This window comes from Papio anubis, chromosome 2 (assembly GCF_008728515.1).
Source record: "Papio anubis isolate 15944 chromosome 2, Panubis1.0, whole genome shotgun sequence".
Lineage (NCBI taxonomy): Eukaryota > Metazoa > Chordata > Mammalia > Primates > Cercopithecidae > Papio > Papio anubis.
This window is the reverse complement of record NC_044977.1, coordinates 102,323,147-102,338,030: the sequence shown is the minus strand read 5'-3', so window position 1 is coordinate 102,338,030 and position 14,884 is coordinate 102,323,147. Positions and strand designations below refer to the sequence as shown.

The 14,884-nt window shown below is 43.9% G+C and overlaps 1 protein-coding gene across 5 annotated transcripts in view; it reads left to right on the top strand.

Annotated features, from left to right (window-relative positions):
- XYLB (xylulokinase) overlaps window positions 1-14,884 on the top strand; it is an 82,253-nt gene that overhangs the window by 38,330 nt on the left and 29,039 nt on the right. For all 5 annotated transcript variants that reach the window (XM_021934554.2, XM_017955587.3, XM_021934553.2 and 2 more), the window contains exons 13-15: window positions 526-641; window positions 1,329-1,402; window positions 3,687-3,783. In XM_021934554.2, coding sequence (XP_021790246.1) covers window positions 526-641; window positions 1,329-1,402; window positions 3,687-3,783 — 287 coding nt within the window. The remainder of the gene's footprint in view (window positions 1-525; window positions 642-1,328; window positions 1,403-3,686; window positions 3,784-14,884) is intronic.

Below are 14,884 nucleotides of genomic sequence, written 5' to 3'. Positions count from 1 at the left end.
TTTACCGCACATTGTTGCTGTGACCTGTCCGGCATGTGGTGGACCCTCATAGCGGAAAGGACATCCTGCTTCCCAACAGCTCTCATGGAAGGGACATGCTCTGTGCTCTGACCACAGGCCTTTGGAGACCCGTCCAGAGCTCCTGAGGGAAATGGTTTCTGAGCTCCTAAGCCCTGAGAAGCGCTGGAGAATGTGGCTAGTTAATCTAGCCCACCCTGCCTCATTGTGCCCATGGTAGAATGTGCAGAAACCGGAGCTCCCTGTCTCTACCTGGGGCTCCTCTGTGTCAGCCTCCTGTGTAAACAGCCTAAGATAAGGGCATTTCCGGTGCCTCCCAGGGACGTTCAGGGGCCTGGAATCTGAGGAAGCGCCTCTGATACCTAAGTTTCAGAGCCTGCTGTGCACTGACTAGGGCTTGTGGTCCAGCCTGACCTGCAGTTCCTCTGCCTGGGTCTCTTTACTGAAACTCATGGGTCCAGTGAGCAAGCACTGGCTCCTTCCTCAGAGCTATACTCTCTTCTGCAGCTTTAAAAATGGCTCCCTCATGAGAGAGAAGATCCGCGACAAGTCCGCGTCCTGTTCCTGGAGCAAGTTCTCTAAGGCACTGCAGTCCACAGAGATGGGCAACGGTGGAAACCTGGGTAGGCCAGTTGGTGATGCCCAAGCCTGTGAAGGGTCAGCAGCTGCCGGCTGGAGGGGCAGGGCCTGGGGCCCCATGAGCTGGGGGAGAGGAGGGCCGTGGAGAAGTCCAGGGGAGCGCTGTCTGTCTGCACTTCTATTCCACAGATCCTACAAGCTGGTGTGGAACCCTGTGTTCTGAATGAGGGTGGGCCTGTAAGGCTGTCCTTGGCTTCTGCTCTGAGCAGAAGATCAGACCATAGCTACATCTTCTGTCCCCACCAAGCCCCTGATAACAGCATCAGAGAGGGCAGCCTCTGCCCTGGTATATCCCCGTTCTCAGCCCTCTGCCCCAGGCACGAGGAAAAGTGCCCAGTGTCTCAGAAGGCCTGAGCAGGGAGGGGCTGTGCCTCCCTTGGTCAAACTTGTGTTGGTATTTTAGGATTGACTGGGCAGCTGCTTCCTGTTCAAGGCTGCCAAGTGAGAGCAGGAAGAGTTGTCTCTGAGAAAAGCTAGCTCAGGGCTCCCTGGTTCCCTTCTATCCTGTTGGAGAGAAGAACTGAGAATATTCACAGGTCTCATCTGGGGGATGAAAGAGAGCCAGGGGACCCGGGGATATGGGGTCATTTTGCCCTGTTCTACGTCTGTTGAGAGGCCGATCTTTTGTTCTTTGACTAATGACAGCTGATGTCTTCCTGGTTTTATGTCAGGTTTTTATTTTGATGTCATGGAGATCACCCCTGAAATTATTGGATGTCATAGGTTTAACGCAGAAAGCCACAAGGTACGTGTGCTGTTGGTATTGGAGTTACACTGGCTCCATTTGTGAGTGTAAAATTTAACAATTGCCCATGAAATTGTGTGACTTTTAGGGACTTCATTCATTCACTCATCCGTTGATATCATGCACACTTGTGGTGTGCCAGCGTGCATTCTGGATCCTGGGGAATCTGCAGGACACGGTCCTTTCCCTCAGGGAGGAATGCAGAAAACCTGAGAGTTCTCTTCCAATTTAGCAAATGCTAACACTATCATTGAGTATCACAGAGCTTATTTCCTTGGCGAGTTTTATCCTGTACCCATCAAGAACCCATGGATCTTGAGATCATTAATTTCCTCGTGGTTGAAAGAGCCACTGAGCCCGGGAGGTTCTAACATTTATTGAGCCCATTTGGTGCCAGGCATTGTACTCATGGTTTTCTGTACCTTCCTCATTTACTTTTCTTTATTTTTTTTATTTTTTTTTATTTTTTTGAGATGGAGTCTCACTCTGTTGCCCAGGTTCGAGTGCAGTGGGACGATCTTGGCTCCCTGCAACCCCCACATCCTGGGTTCAAATGATCCTCCTGCCTCAGCCTCCTGAGTAGCTGGGATTACAGACTCAAGCCACCACGCCCAGCTAATTTTTGTATTTTTAGTAGAGAGGGGTTTCTCCATGTTGGCCAGACTGCTCTTGAACTCCTGACCTCAAGTGATACGCCCCCTCCCAAAATGCTGGGCTTATAGGTGTGAGCCACCATGCCTGGCTATCATTTACTTTTCAAAGCAATAGGCACTATTGTTCCTCTTTCTAGATAGAGAGGTTGAGACTCAGAGGCTCAGGCTAAATAATCTGGACTGAGTCACAGGTCATAGGTGGTGGAGGGGGCTCAAATCCAGTCCTCTCTGGCTCTGAAGCTGCTGTTTTCTTTCTCCTCCACAATGTGACCTTTCCCAGGAAGGATTTAGTTGGTTCTTGCTGCTCGAAATTGACATTGCTGTTAGATAGTCACTGGAGAGTCATCACCACATTTTGGGTTGTACCTGAGAGACGTTTCTGACCCCAGTAAATGGGGAGTTTATGTAAGACACTCTGTCTGGAAACTGTAACTGTCCGAGTTGGCATTGGATTCAATGGCAGATGATGGCACTACATGTTGGATTATGAATGGAAAGCTTTGTATAAAGTAGGAAGTTCATTTCAATCTTCTGATGGAGAATCAGTTTGGTTTCTTTTATTAGAGGGAGAAGTTATGCCTGTTCTTTCATGCATATCAATCCTAGATTTGTCAAGGAGAAAGTAGTGTTCTTCATTCATTCATTCAACCAACAGATATGTATGATTGGTGCCAGGCACCCGGGACACAAAGGAGAACAAGACATCGGTGGCCCTTGCTCTCTAGAGCCTGCTGTCTAGGAGGGAGAGGGACAGTAGACGAGTGAATGAGCACGTACATGAATGCAGCAGGTGCTAAGGCTGGGAAGCAGAAGAACAGAGTGCTGCAAGGGAAAGCAGCTGGTGGGTGGGCTGGAGACTTACCCTGGGTGGGGTGATCGGGCCTGGGCCTCTCTGAGAAGGTGGCCTTTAGGTTGAGACCTGAAAGTACTCAGGATCTCACCATGGAAAGAGTAGGATAGACTTCCAGGCAGAGGGAGCAGCTTGGGAACTAGAAGAAGGTCGGTAAGATTACAGTGTAGCTGTTCGTGAGGGGGATGGCGGCAGGTTCTAGCATTGGTCTCAGGTGCCAAAGAAGCAGGGGTGAGCCTGGGGTTGATTCCCATCAGTGCTAGCTTGAAGGACATGCCACAGGGGTGGGATCTCAGCATAAGCTCGTGGCTGTCACTTATCTAGTATGTACTGCATTTTCCAGGCTCTGTTGTCTAATCTGATCATTGCAACAACCCTAAAAAACAGGCACCACTATTATCTCCATTTTGTTAAGAAAAAGAATGATAGCAAGACTAATGTAACTTATTAAAGATTGCAGAGCTGAATGGTAGACAGAACTTGATCTCTCAGCTGCCTGAGACTAAATTCTGTAATGTCTCTGACTCTTCAAAGTGACATGCATGTGAGGCTGTGGGCTTGTGTGCTTCAGTAGTGTGTTTGTGTGAGTGTGTGTGACAGGCAAAGACAGTGGTTAAAGAGTCCAGCTATGAGTTTCAAATCTGGGCTATTGTTTAAAAAGATCACACACAGACACACACACTCGCACACACAGACACACACACAAACACAAACACACACACACACACACACACGGACAATGAGAGTTCCTTACTCTGTGCCCACCTTTTCCTGGAGACAGGTCGCAGCATTCCCTGGGGATGTGGAGGTTCGAGCACTGATTGAAGGACAATTCATGGCCAAGAGGATTCACGCAGAAGGCTTGGGCTATCGAATCAGTAAGTGAGCCACTGGCAGCATGTGTCCCGGGGTGGGGGCTCAGGGCCAGCTCACACCTGGGGGGCCAGGGCTAGTGGGTCAATGTCTACTAAAGTTTTCTTTCAGGGGGCCTTGTGCAGGAGGAAGGTGGAGCCTGACCTTGGGGATGGGGTGAGAAAGTGTGTCAATTGGCACTTGTAGGCAGGCATAGAATAGCAGGTAGGCTGTTCCTGCTTCTCAGCTGTGTCCACAATAGTCTGACCTTTTGACCAGGACCTGTAGGACCTGGGAAAGGTCTTTCTGTAACCCTAAGCTCCAAGCTGCAGATGAGCTGTCTTGAGCTCTGGACTCCAAAGACATAGGCAGTGCAAGGTCTGGGGACATGAGTGGATCTTGTCCTTCTAGCCTAGCCAGGTTCCATTGCCTGTGGGACACCGTCTGCGTCTTTCAGCTTGGACAGGGAAGAGGGGGATGTAGTATCACTGTCAAAACTCAGAAGACTGATATCTCAGTTCATTTTCTGTTGCCTATAACAGAATACCTGATCCTAGGTAATTTATAAGGAAAAGGAATTTATTTCTTACAATTATGGAGGCTGAGAAGTCCAAGGTTGAGGGATCATATCTGTTGAGGGCTTGCTTGCTAGTAGGGCTCTCTGCAGAGTCCTGAGGAGGTAGAGGGCATCACATGGTGAGGGAGCTGAGTGTGCTAGCTCAAGTCTCCCTTCCTCTTCTCAGAAAGCCACCAGTCCCATTCCCACAATAACCCGTTAATCCGTTAACCTGTTAATCTGTTTACCCATGAATGGATTAATCCACTCATAAAGCCCTCATAACCCAATCTCCTTAAAGGCCCCATCTTTCAATATGTCATATTGGAGATAAAGCTTCAACATGAGTTTTGGAGGGGACACATATTCAAACCATGGCAACTGGCATGGAGAGGGCAGACCCGGGGCTGGGGGAGCCAAAAGGAGGAGAAAGGGATTTCTGAGAACTTGAGCTGTAGAATAATCAGCTTTAGGGGGTCAGTGAGTTCCCTTTACAGGCGGCATTGAAATGGTCTAGGGGTCTGTAAGGAGGTTGGACTGGCCACCTATAAAGTCCAGGTTTCTAAGATGTATTTGTCCCTCTGGGCTATAGCTGTTGTCACTAGAGAAGAGAGTGAAGCTGCTTTGCTTGAGGGCCTTCCTATGACACTTTATGGACAATCCAAGTTCTATGTAATATATATTTTATACCTTTGAATTGACAGAGTAAAATGATACTATAAAAATACCCATTAGGGAAACCTCCTGGAAAGCCTGTTAGACAGCATCTACTAAAGCTGAATACACGTCTAGTCAGCAATCTCACTTCTAAGTAAAGGCACAACAGGAATTTGTGCATGTGTTTACTAAAGATGTACAGGAGAACATTCATTGCAGCACTATGCTGAATAGCCCCACAGTGGAAGTGGCCCAGTGCCCATTAATAGTAGACAGGAAAAATGCATTGTGGTGCATTTGTACAACAGGATACTACCCACAAATGAAAATGAACCAGCCTCAGTGATATACAATGAAATGAGTGAATCTCACCAAATGTAACACTGAGCAAAAGAAGCCAAACACGGACATACATATGGCAGGGTTCTCTGTACATCCAAGTTCAAAAGCAGATGAAACTACAGGCCAGGCACAGTGGCTCACACCTGTAATCCCAGCATTTTGGGAGGCCGAGGCAGGTAGATCACTTGAGTCCGGGAGTTCGAGACCAGACTGGGCAACATGGTGAAACCTCATCTGTACAAAAAAATACAAAAATTAGCCAGGCGTGGTAGGCCATGCCTGTAGTCCTGGCTACTCAGGAGACTGAGGTGGGAGGATTGCTTAAGCCTAGGAGGTTGAGGCTGCAATGAGCCATGAGACCCTGTCTCAAAAAAAAATTTAAAAGCAGATGAAACTATTTACTGTTGTTGGAAGTTGGGATAATTAGTAGTTGCCCTTCAGAAGGGGCCTGTGAGGTGCTGGTGATGTTCTGTTTCACGTTCCATGGGTGTGTTTAGTTTGTAAAAATTTATGAAGATTATAGGCTTATGATGTGTGCATTTTTCAGGATGTGTGTTCTAGGTCAATACAATATTTTAAAATATGTAAAATTACCACCATGAGCATTCTGAATGCCCTCATCCCACCACCCTAAGTGTAAAAAGACATTTCCCAAAGGTCTGCAAAGACTTCCAAGTTCCCTGAAAATGAGACTGGGTGAGCAGGGCAGGGATGGTGCTGGAGTTGGTGGAGTGCCTGGCAGGGGTCCTCTGGCTCTCAGAAGGGGAGCCCAGGGAAGGGAACAGCCCAGCATACAGGGAGAAGCAGTTAGGTAGAAGGCCCCCATGGGCTCAGGAGGAGCTGATGGGATTGTGGCATTATTCCCAGCCTCTAAAGCATTTCTTGTGCAAAACAGCATAGAGTTACTTATCCTCTTAGCAAGCTTAAATGCAGAATCAGACCTGTCTTGCCGCTCTGCTGAGTGATCACTGAAATAGACATACTTGGAACCAACAGAGGTTGCACACACGCGAGGACTCATTCTCCAGGCCGCCATGTGGACTGGCCAGCTCTAGTTTTCATTCTTGCCCAGTCATCATCTCATTTGGTTTTAATAGTGTCTAAGGGGAATAAAGAGGCACTCTGAATAAAAATGATTATTGTGATACCAACAGCTGCCAGCATTTGTTGGGCACTGAGTTTGTGCCTGGCCCAGTTCCTTAGCAATTAATCTGTTTTTTTTTTCTTTTTGAGATGGAGTCTTGCTCTGTCACCCAGGCTGGAGTGCAGTGGTGCGATATCTGCTCGCTGCAAGCTCCACCTCCCAGGTTCACGCCATTCTCCTGCCTCAGCCTCCCGAGTAGCTGGGACTACAGGGGCCCGCCACCACAACCGGCTAATTTTTTGTATGTTTTAGTAGAGACGGGGTTTCGCTGTGTTAGCCAGGATGGTCTCCATCTCCTGACCTTGTGATCCGCCCACCTTGACCTTCCAAAGTGCTGGGATTACAGGCGTGAAACACAGCACCTGGCCAGCAATTAATCTTTATTAACAACAGTACCTCTGAAGTAGGTACTGATATGATTCCCACTTCACAACCAAGGAAACCAAATCTTGCAGTGGTTAAATAACTTGGTCAGGACTGGCAGAGCTGGGATCTCAACCAAGCCATTCTGGCTCCAGATGCTAGATTCTCAACCACTGGCTGAACCTGCTTTTTTTAAGGAACAATTGCCCTCTTGATGTTTATAGACACCATCAGGCATGATAGACACCATCTGGGCAGGGCTAATAAGCCATAGTTTTCAGCTTGTATTTCAGTGTGTTTCATGTTGTTTAGGTTGATAGTAAAAACAGTCAAACCTTGTAGCAAGTTTGAGAAATAAAGAAAAGAAAATGGGCCTAGTGCTCACACCTGTAATCCCAGCACTTTGGGAGGTGGAGGTGGGAGGATCACTTGAGCCCAGGAGTTTGAGATCAGCAACAGAGAGACCCTATCTTTACAAATAATAGTAATTATAAATATCCCAGCGTAGTGGCATATGCTTGTGGTCCCAGCTACTGGGGGTGGGGTGGCAGGAGGCCGGGGGGGATCGCTGGAGACTGGGAGGTCAAGGCTGCAATGAGCTGTGATTGTGTCACTGCACTCTAGCCTGGGTGACAGAGCGAGACCATGTCTCAAAAAAATGAAGGAAAATGACTCATAATCCCATCCCCTCTCTCCAACCACTGGTACCATTTAGGGACATTTTCTCCCAGTCTCCTCTATGAGCTTATTTCCATACAGCCATAGTTTTGTTCCTTTGTACCTTATATGCAAAGGGTGTATACAAGAACCAAAGTTTGTCAAAAGTCATCTTTGTGGTGCTGCGCATGATGGCCAGGTTACTTCTCCTGCATTTGGGCACTGAAGGTGTTCTTGTTTTTTTGTTTGTTTTCTTTTGTTTTTTTGGAGACAGGATTTCACTGTTGCCCAGGTTGGAGTGCAGTGGCGCGATCTCGGCTCACTACAACCTCCGCCTCAGGTTCAAGTGATCCTCCTGCCTCAATCTCCCGAGTAACTGGGACTACAGGTGTGCACTACCACGCCCAGCTAGTTTTGTATTTTCAGTAGAGATGGGGTTTCACCATGTTGGCCAGGCTGGTCTCGAACTCCTGACCTCAAATGATCCACCCACCTCTGCCTCCCAAATTGCTGGGACTACAAGCATAAGCCACTGTACCTGGCCATTGTTCTTGGTTTTCCAACATGGAATCACACTAGAACATCTTCCATAGCTTGAATTGTTTCCCCAGGAGGATGGCGTTCCAGCGATGAAACTGAGAGAAGCTAAGAGGTGGGGGCTGAATGTCTTCTCCTGGACAGAGCCAAGGGGCTGGATGGAAAGCAGCAGGGTCTTAAAACAACTATTTGTTTTAAAATACACACCGAATGGATGTCTTTTTATCATAAAAGATTCATGCAAAACAGAAATATGGAATAAGAAGCAAATGGCCCCTTCATATGCCTCTCAGACTCCTTTCCTTCCTTCCAGACTGTGATTTCCTTCCTGTGAATCATGCGGCATTGCCAATATTGAAGAAGTTTTGATTTACAAAAATGGCAATTTCATATGGTTCAACCTGATACATGTGTGTATGTGTATATATATATTTAACAGAAATGCTATTATATTCTATGTGTTATTCTGAGACTTGCTTTCCATAACAGTATGTACAGGTCTACCTTTATGTTTTCTAATGACTGGCATGAGGTTTGCTAAATTATTTTACGGCCCTAGTTGAAGGACATTAAGATTATTTCTTGTTTTGTTTTGTTTTTGTTTTTGTTCTTGTTTTGAGACAGTGTCTCACTCTGTTGCCCAGACTGGAGTGCAGTGGCACAATCTCAGCTCACTGCAACCTTCGCCTCCCGGGTTCAAGCGATTCTTGTGCCTCAGCCACCTGAGTACCTGGGATTACAGGTGTGCGCCATACCACCTGGCTAATTTTTGTATTTTTGTAGATATGGGGTTTTGCCATGTTGCCCAGGCTGGTCTCAAACTCTTGACCTCAAGTGATCCACTCATCTTGGCCTCGCAAAGTGCTGGGATTGTAATTTCCACTTTCACCATCTCATTCTATGTCCTGTACCCTTGTCCCTAGTTCATTCTTGTTTGTGTATTTTTTTTTCCCTTGAGCATGTTAGCTAAAGGTTTGTATATTTTATTAAGCAATGTTAATATTTTGTTTTGTGCTCCCTTTTATTAATTTCTACTTTTATCTTTTTAAATGCCTTCCTTCTACTTTATGAATATTTTTCTTTTTCTGTATTTTTAAGTTGAAATCTTAGCTCATTTATTCCCATTCTGTATTAACTTCTAATTTGTGCATTTCAGAAGGCTATATGTTAACTTTATTTATGTAACGTATCTTTCATTTCTAAAAAGGTAGTAATTTTCATCTTTTTATGCACCAATGAGTGAACTGGCCCCTTGTCCTTTTGGTATATCTTCCATCATTCCTTGAGCATTTCCATAGCTTCTAGCATAAAAGAAGTTTCAGGCTCGTCTTGTTTTTTCCTTGGATCAGCCCTGTAATCTTCCATTTATCCAAGGAGCCCTGACTCCTTTGAGTGGGGAGAGATGTTTGGATGCTGTCTCTGGATGCTCATTGCTACTGGGATGATGCTGTTCCCAGCCACTTTCAGTGGACTGAGTTGGGAAATAGTAGGATATATATATATTAGGATATATATGTATGTAGATATATACATATACATATATAGATGTATATGTATATTCTGGAGGGGTCAGAAGAATCAACTTTGTCACTGTTAGGATAAGATATAAATATGGGAAGGAAGAAAGCCAGAATGAACCCCATGGTGTTGGACTGGAAGGGGAGTATATAGTGTATAGAGTATATATAGTGTATAGTGCATATATAGTGTACATATATATGTATAGATGTATATGTATAAATCTACATACATATATATCCTAATATATATATATCCTAATATTTCCCAGCTCAGCCCACTGAAAGGGGCTGGGAACAGCATCATATATATAAGTCTGTATCTATACACACATTTACCTTTCTATTTATCTGTCTATCTACTTCTCCATGTGTTGAAAAACATGAGTTCAACCCTATACACTCCACTTCCAGTCCAACACCATGAGGTTCATTCTGGCTGTCTTCCTTCTCACATTTGTATCTTATCCTAACAGTGACAAAGTTGATTCTGACCCCTCCAGATTGCTGCCTCCTTGACATGCAGGCCCCATTTTGGCTTCTCTGCTTACCTTTACCTGTGTTGTCTCTGTGGCCTCTCTCCAGCAGCCTCTTGGATCTGCCCCCACTCTGGTTATGTACTTACATGTGGCCCTTGAGCCACTTCTGTTTGCCTGTCTAATGGCTTTTTAGGGAAGGAAGAAAAAAAAGAAAGGTAGGAAGGTAGGCAGGCAATAAATATTTTTAAAGGGAAGAGTCCATTTACATTTAATGTAATTATTGAAATGATTGGATTTAATCCAATCCATCCATTTATTTTTTTTATTTTTATTTTTTTCAATCCATCCATGTACAAAATGGATTACATATCAATTTTGCTTTTTCTTTTCTTTTGTTCTATATGTTCTTTTTTCTTCCTTATTCTTTTCCTGTCTTATTTTTGGATTAACTGAGCAATGTTTAGTATTCCATTTTATCTCCTCTGTTGGCTTTTTAAGCTATACACTTTTTAATTGATTTTTAAATTGAAATCTTTAACTTGAAAAGTCTGGTTTGCACTAATATTATACTCTTGAATTTTTTACCAACATGCTTGCACTACAAAAACAGCTAAAGAAGTTTTCTGGGCTAAAGGGAAAATCATACCAGATGGAAAGTCAGAGCTTCAGGAAGGAATGTAGACATCTATAAGAAGTGGATTCTCTTAAGTTTTACTTTTTCTGAAAATGTATTTATTTTACTTCATATTCAAATAATATTTTCTGTTGTGGAATTCTAGATTGGCACTTTTTACTTTCACCACTTTGAAAATGTCGTTCCATCGTTTTCTAGCCTTCTAATGTTTCAGATGAGAAATTAGCTGTCATTCTTAGTGTTGTTCCCCTGAATGTAATGGGGTTTTCTTCTCTGGCTGATTTAAAATTTTTCTATTAATCTTTGATTTTCAGCAGTTTGATTATGATATACCTAAGTAAGGGTTTTTAAATTATTATTATTTTGTACGTATCCTCTTTGTGATTCATTGAGCTTGTTGGATCTGTGGGTTAATCTCTTTCATCAATTTTGGAAAATTCTTAGCCATTATTTCTTCAAATATTTATTTTTCCCTATTTCCTCTTTCCTTTCCTCTGGACTTCAGTTACACATTTGCTGTTGTCCCTTAGGACTTTGACTCTCTGTTCTTTTTTTTCTTTTTTTCTCTCTCTCCCTGCTTCAGTTGGACAATTTCATTTTTTGTTTTGTTTTGTTATGTTTTGTTTTTTTGAGACGGAGTCTTGCTTTGTTGCCAGGCTGGAGTGCAGTGGCATGATCTCGGCTCACTGCAACCTCCACCTACCGGGCTCAAGTAATTCTCCTGCCTCAGCCTCCTGAGTTGCTGGAACTACAGGCAAGCACCACCACATTCGGCTAATTTTTTGTATTTTCAGTAGAGATGGGGTTTCACCATGTTAGGCAGGCTGGTCTCAAACTCCTGACCTCAGGTGATCCACCTGCCTCGGCCTCTCAAAGTGCTGGGATTACAGGCATGAGCCAGTGTGCCTGGCCTTCAGAGGGACGATTTCTATCACACCTCTTTTTATTCATGTTTCTGCTGTATTCAGTCTGCTATTAAGTCCATCTAACAAACTCATTTTGGATATTATATTTTTTCTATTTCTAGAATTTCCATTTCATTCTTTTATATTTTCTTATTTGTCTGCTGAAATTTTTCGTATTTTAACCATTTTGTTCATCTTTTCCTCTGACTTTATATCATATTTATAATTATTATAAAGCTCCTATCTGCTAATTCTTCTGAGAGTCTGCTTCTATTTACTATTTTACTCCCATTTCCTGCTTCTTAAAATGCTATTTAATTTTGGTTGAATGCTGTACGTTGTGTTTAAAAGTACACTGTTGACTAAAGTGGCTAATTTTTAACCCTTTTACTTTTGAGATAATTGTAGATTCACATGCAGTTGTTAAATAAATAGCTAATGTTTACCTGCAGAGAAAGCTTGCCCTTCTATCAGGAAGTGAGGGTGAGGTGGTGGTCTTTTTTGTTTAATCAGGGGTTGGATCAGTACTAGTTAGTTTTAGTTCACCAGTCGTTGCAGTGTTTTGGGATCAGGATCAGCAGGATCAGGCCCCTCCCTCCATCAAGTCTTTGGTACCTAACCACTGAGATTACAGAACTCTTTCTGTGTTTTCCAGCTCTTCCCCCACTTCCACATCACTGCTTCCATAGTAGTTCATTGGAGACAATTGGTAGGTGGGGAGGACTAGTTCTATATTGGAGACTCTTCCAGATTTCAGTCCTCCATACCAGCCCAAATGTAGTTGCTTTTCTTTTCTAGCAAAGTTTATCTGCCTATAGAGTCTTACCTCTTCATGTTTTCCATGCTGCAGGTATGAATCAGCACTTAAGGGCTCATCTCATTCTGGAATTTATTTTATTTAGATTTCTTGAATTTATACTTTTTTGATAACTTCAAACAAAAATATGATGCTCTGGTTGTTGTTGTTTACTCCATTCTGTCGTCGTTGCAGCACAAGTGTGTCCTTTCTTGACCATTATCATCTTAGCCCAAAGTGGATCTATATGTATTTTGTTAGATTAAGGTTTGTTATTATTATTATTTTGCTATTTATTTTTATTTATTTATTTTAAAATGGAGTTTCGCTTGCTCTGTGGCCCAGGCTGGAGTGCAGTGGTGCATTCTTGGCTCACTGCAACCTCTGCCTCCTGGGTTTAAGCGATTCTTCTGCCTCAGCCTCCTGAGTAGCTGATTACAGGTGCCCACCACTACACCTGGCTAATTTTTGTATTTTTAGTAAAGACGGGGTTTCACCATATTGGCCAGGCTGGTCTGGAACTCCTGACCTCAGGTGGTCTTCGTGCCTCAGCCTCCCGAACTGCTAGGATTACAGGCGTGAGCCACTGTGCCCAGCCTATTATATTTTTTGGAGACAAAGTCTGGCTTTATCAGGCAAGAATACACCCAGGCTGGAGTACAATGGTGTAATCACGGCTTACTGCAGCCTTGACTTCCTGGGCTCAAGCAGTCCTCCCACTTCAACCTCCTGAGTAGCTGGGACCACAGGCATACACCACCGTGCCTGGCTAATTTTTGTATTTTTTGTAGGGACAGGGTCTTACTTTCTTGTCCAGGTTGGTCTCAAATTCCTGAGCTCAAGCAATCCTCCTCCTGCCTTGGCCTACTGAAGTGCTAGGATTACAGGCATGAGCCACTATGCTCAGTTTATTGTGAAAAAGATCATGTATATGGTAGAGTATATGTATCTTACAGCTAATTATAAAACATATTAATAAACATCTGATGATCAGCACTCGGGTTAAGAAATAGAACATCAGCCAGGCGCAGTTGCTTACACCTGTAATCCCAGCACTTTGGGATGCCAAGGCAGACGGATCACTTGAGGTCAGGAGTTCGAGACCAGCCTGGCCAACATGGTGAAACCCCATCTTTACTAAAAACACAAAAATTAGCCGGGCATGGTGGCGGACATTTATAACCTACTTGGGAGGCTGAAATAGGAGAATCACTTGAACCCAGGAGGCGGAGGTTGCAGTAAGCCAAGATTACCCCATTGCACTCCAGCCTGGGTGACAGAGCAAGACTTTGTCTCAGAATAAAAAAAAAGAAAAAATGAAAAAGAAAAAAAAAAAAGAAATAGAACATTGCTAGAACCTTAGAATCTTGCTGTGCTCCTCTTCCACTATATCCTTATCTTCCCCTCATCCCTGCAGAGATCATTTCTTTCCAGATTTTTGTATTATCATTTCCCTGGAATTCTTTATGGTTTTGCCAGCTGTGTATGCATTCCTTTAAATACATTGTGGTTTTTTGCCCTTTCTGAACTTCATAATATATGGAATTATACTACACGTGTTGTGACTTGCTGCTTTAGCTCAATGTCATGTTTATGAATTCATCCATGTTAACATGCATAGATAGCTGTTAGCTATTAATTTTCATTGCACTCTGATATTCCATCACATGATTATACAACCATTTATCCATTTGCTATGGCCTGACTGTGTCTCCCCAAATTCACATGTTGAAAACTTAATCCCCAAGGTGACAGTGTTGGGAGATGGGCCTGGTGGAAGGTGTTTAGGTCATGAGGGCTCTTAGGTATTAATGCCACTATAAAGGTGCTTTCAGGAGTGAGTTCACCGTTTTCTGCTTTTCAGCCTTGTGAGGACATAGCATTCTGGGGATTCTGCTAAACATTCTACAATACATGGGATGATCCCTCACAAAAAGAATTATCCAACCCAAAATAAGCAGGATTTTATTCTGGTTAGAAGAGGAATCCAGCCTTTTTCTGTGATGAGTGGAGCTACTTTCCATGTTTGTCTCCATGCCTGCTGCTCAGTGTCATTTCAAGTTCCTCTTCACTCGGTGCCCCCAGCACCCTCCCCAGCTGGTAGCCCACTTTCACTAATGAGCAATCCTTTACTTTAGCTTGGGGACAAATACTGCTGCTGCGTCTGCTGCTGTGTGTGAGGGAGTGGAGGGAAGGAGCTTGAGAGCCCTGCTGTCATGAAGTCGGTCATGTACTCTCAGCAGCAGTTTATGAGGGTTCTTCTTTCCCATATCCCCACCAACACTTCACAGCAACAACCTTCAAATCTGTTGCCAGTCTGATGGGTGCAAACTGGTATCTCAGTGTCAGTTTAATTTGTGTTTTCTTAATTAATGATGATTTTGTTTTGTTTCATTTTGTTTTGAGATGGAGTTTCACTCTTTTTAGGCAGGTTGGTGTGCGATGGCACGATCTCAGCTCACTGCAACCTCCACCTCTTGGTTCAAGTGATTCTCCTGTCTCAGCCTCCTGAATAACTGGGATTACAGGCACACGCCACC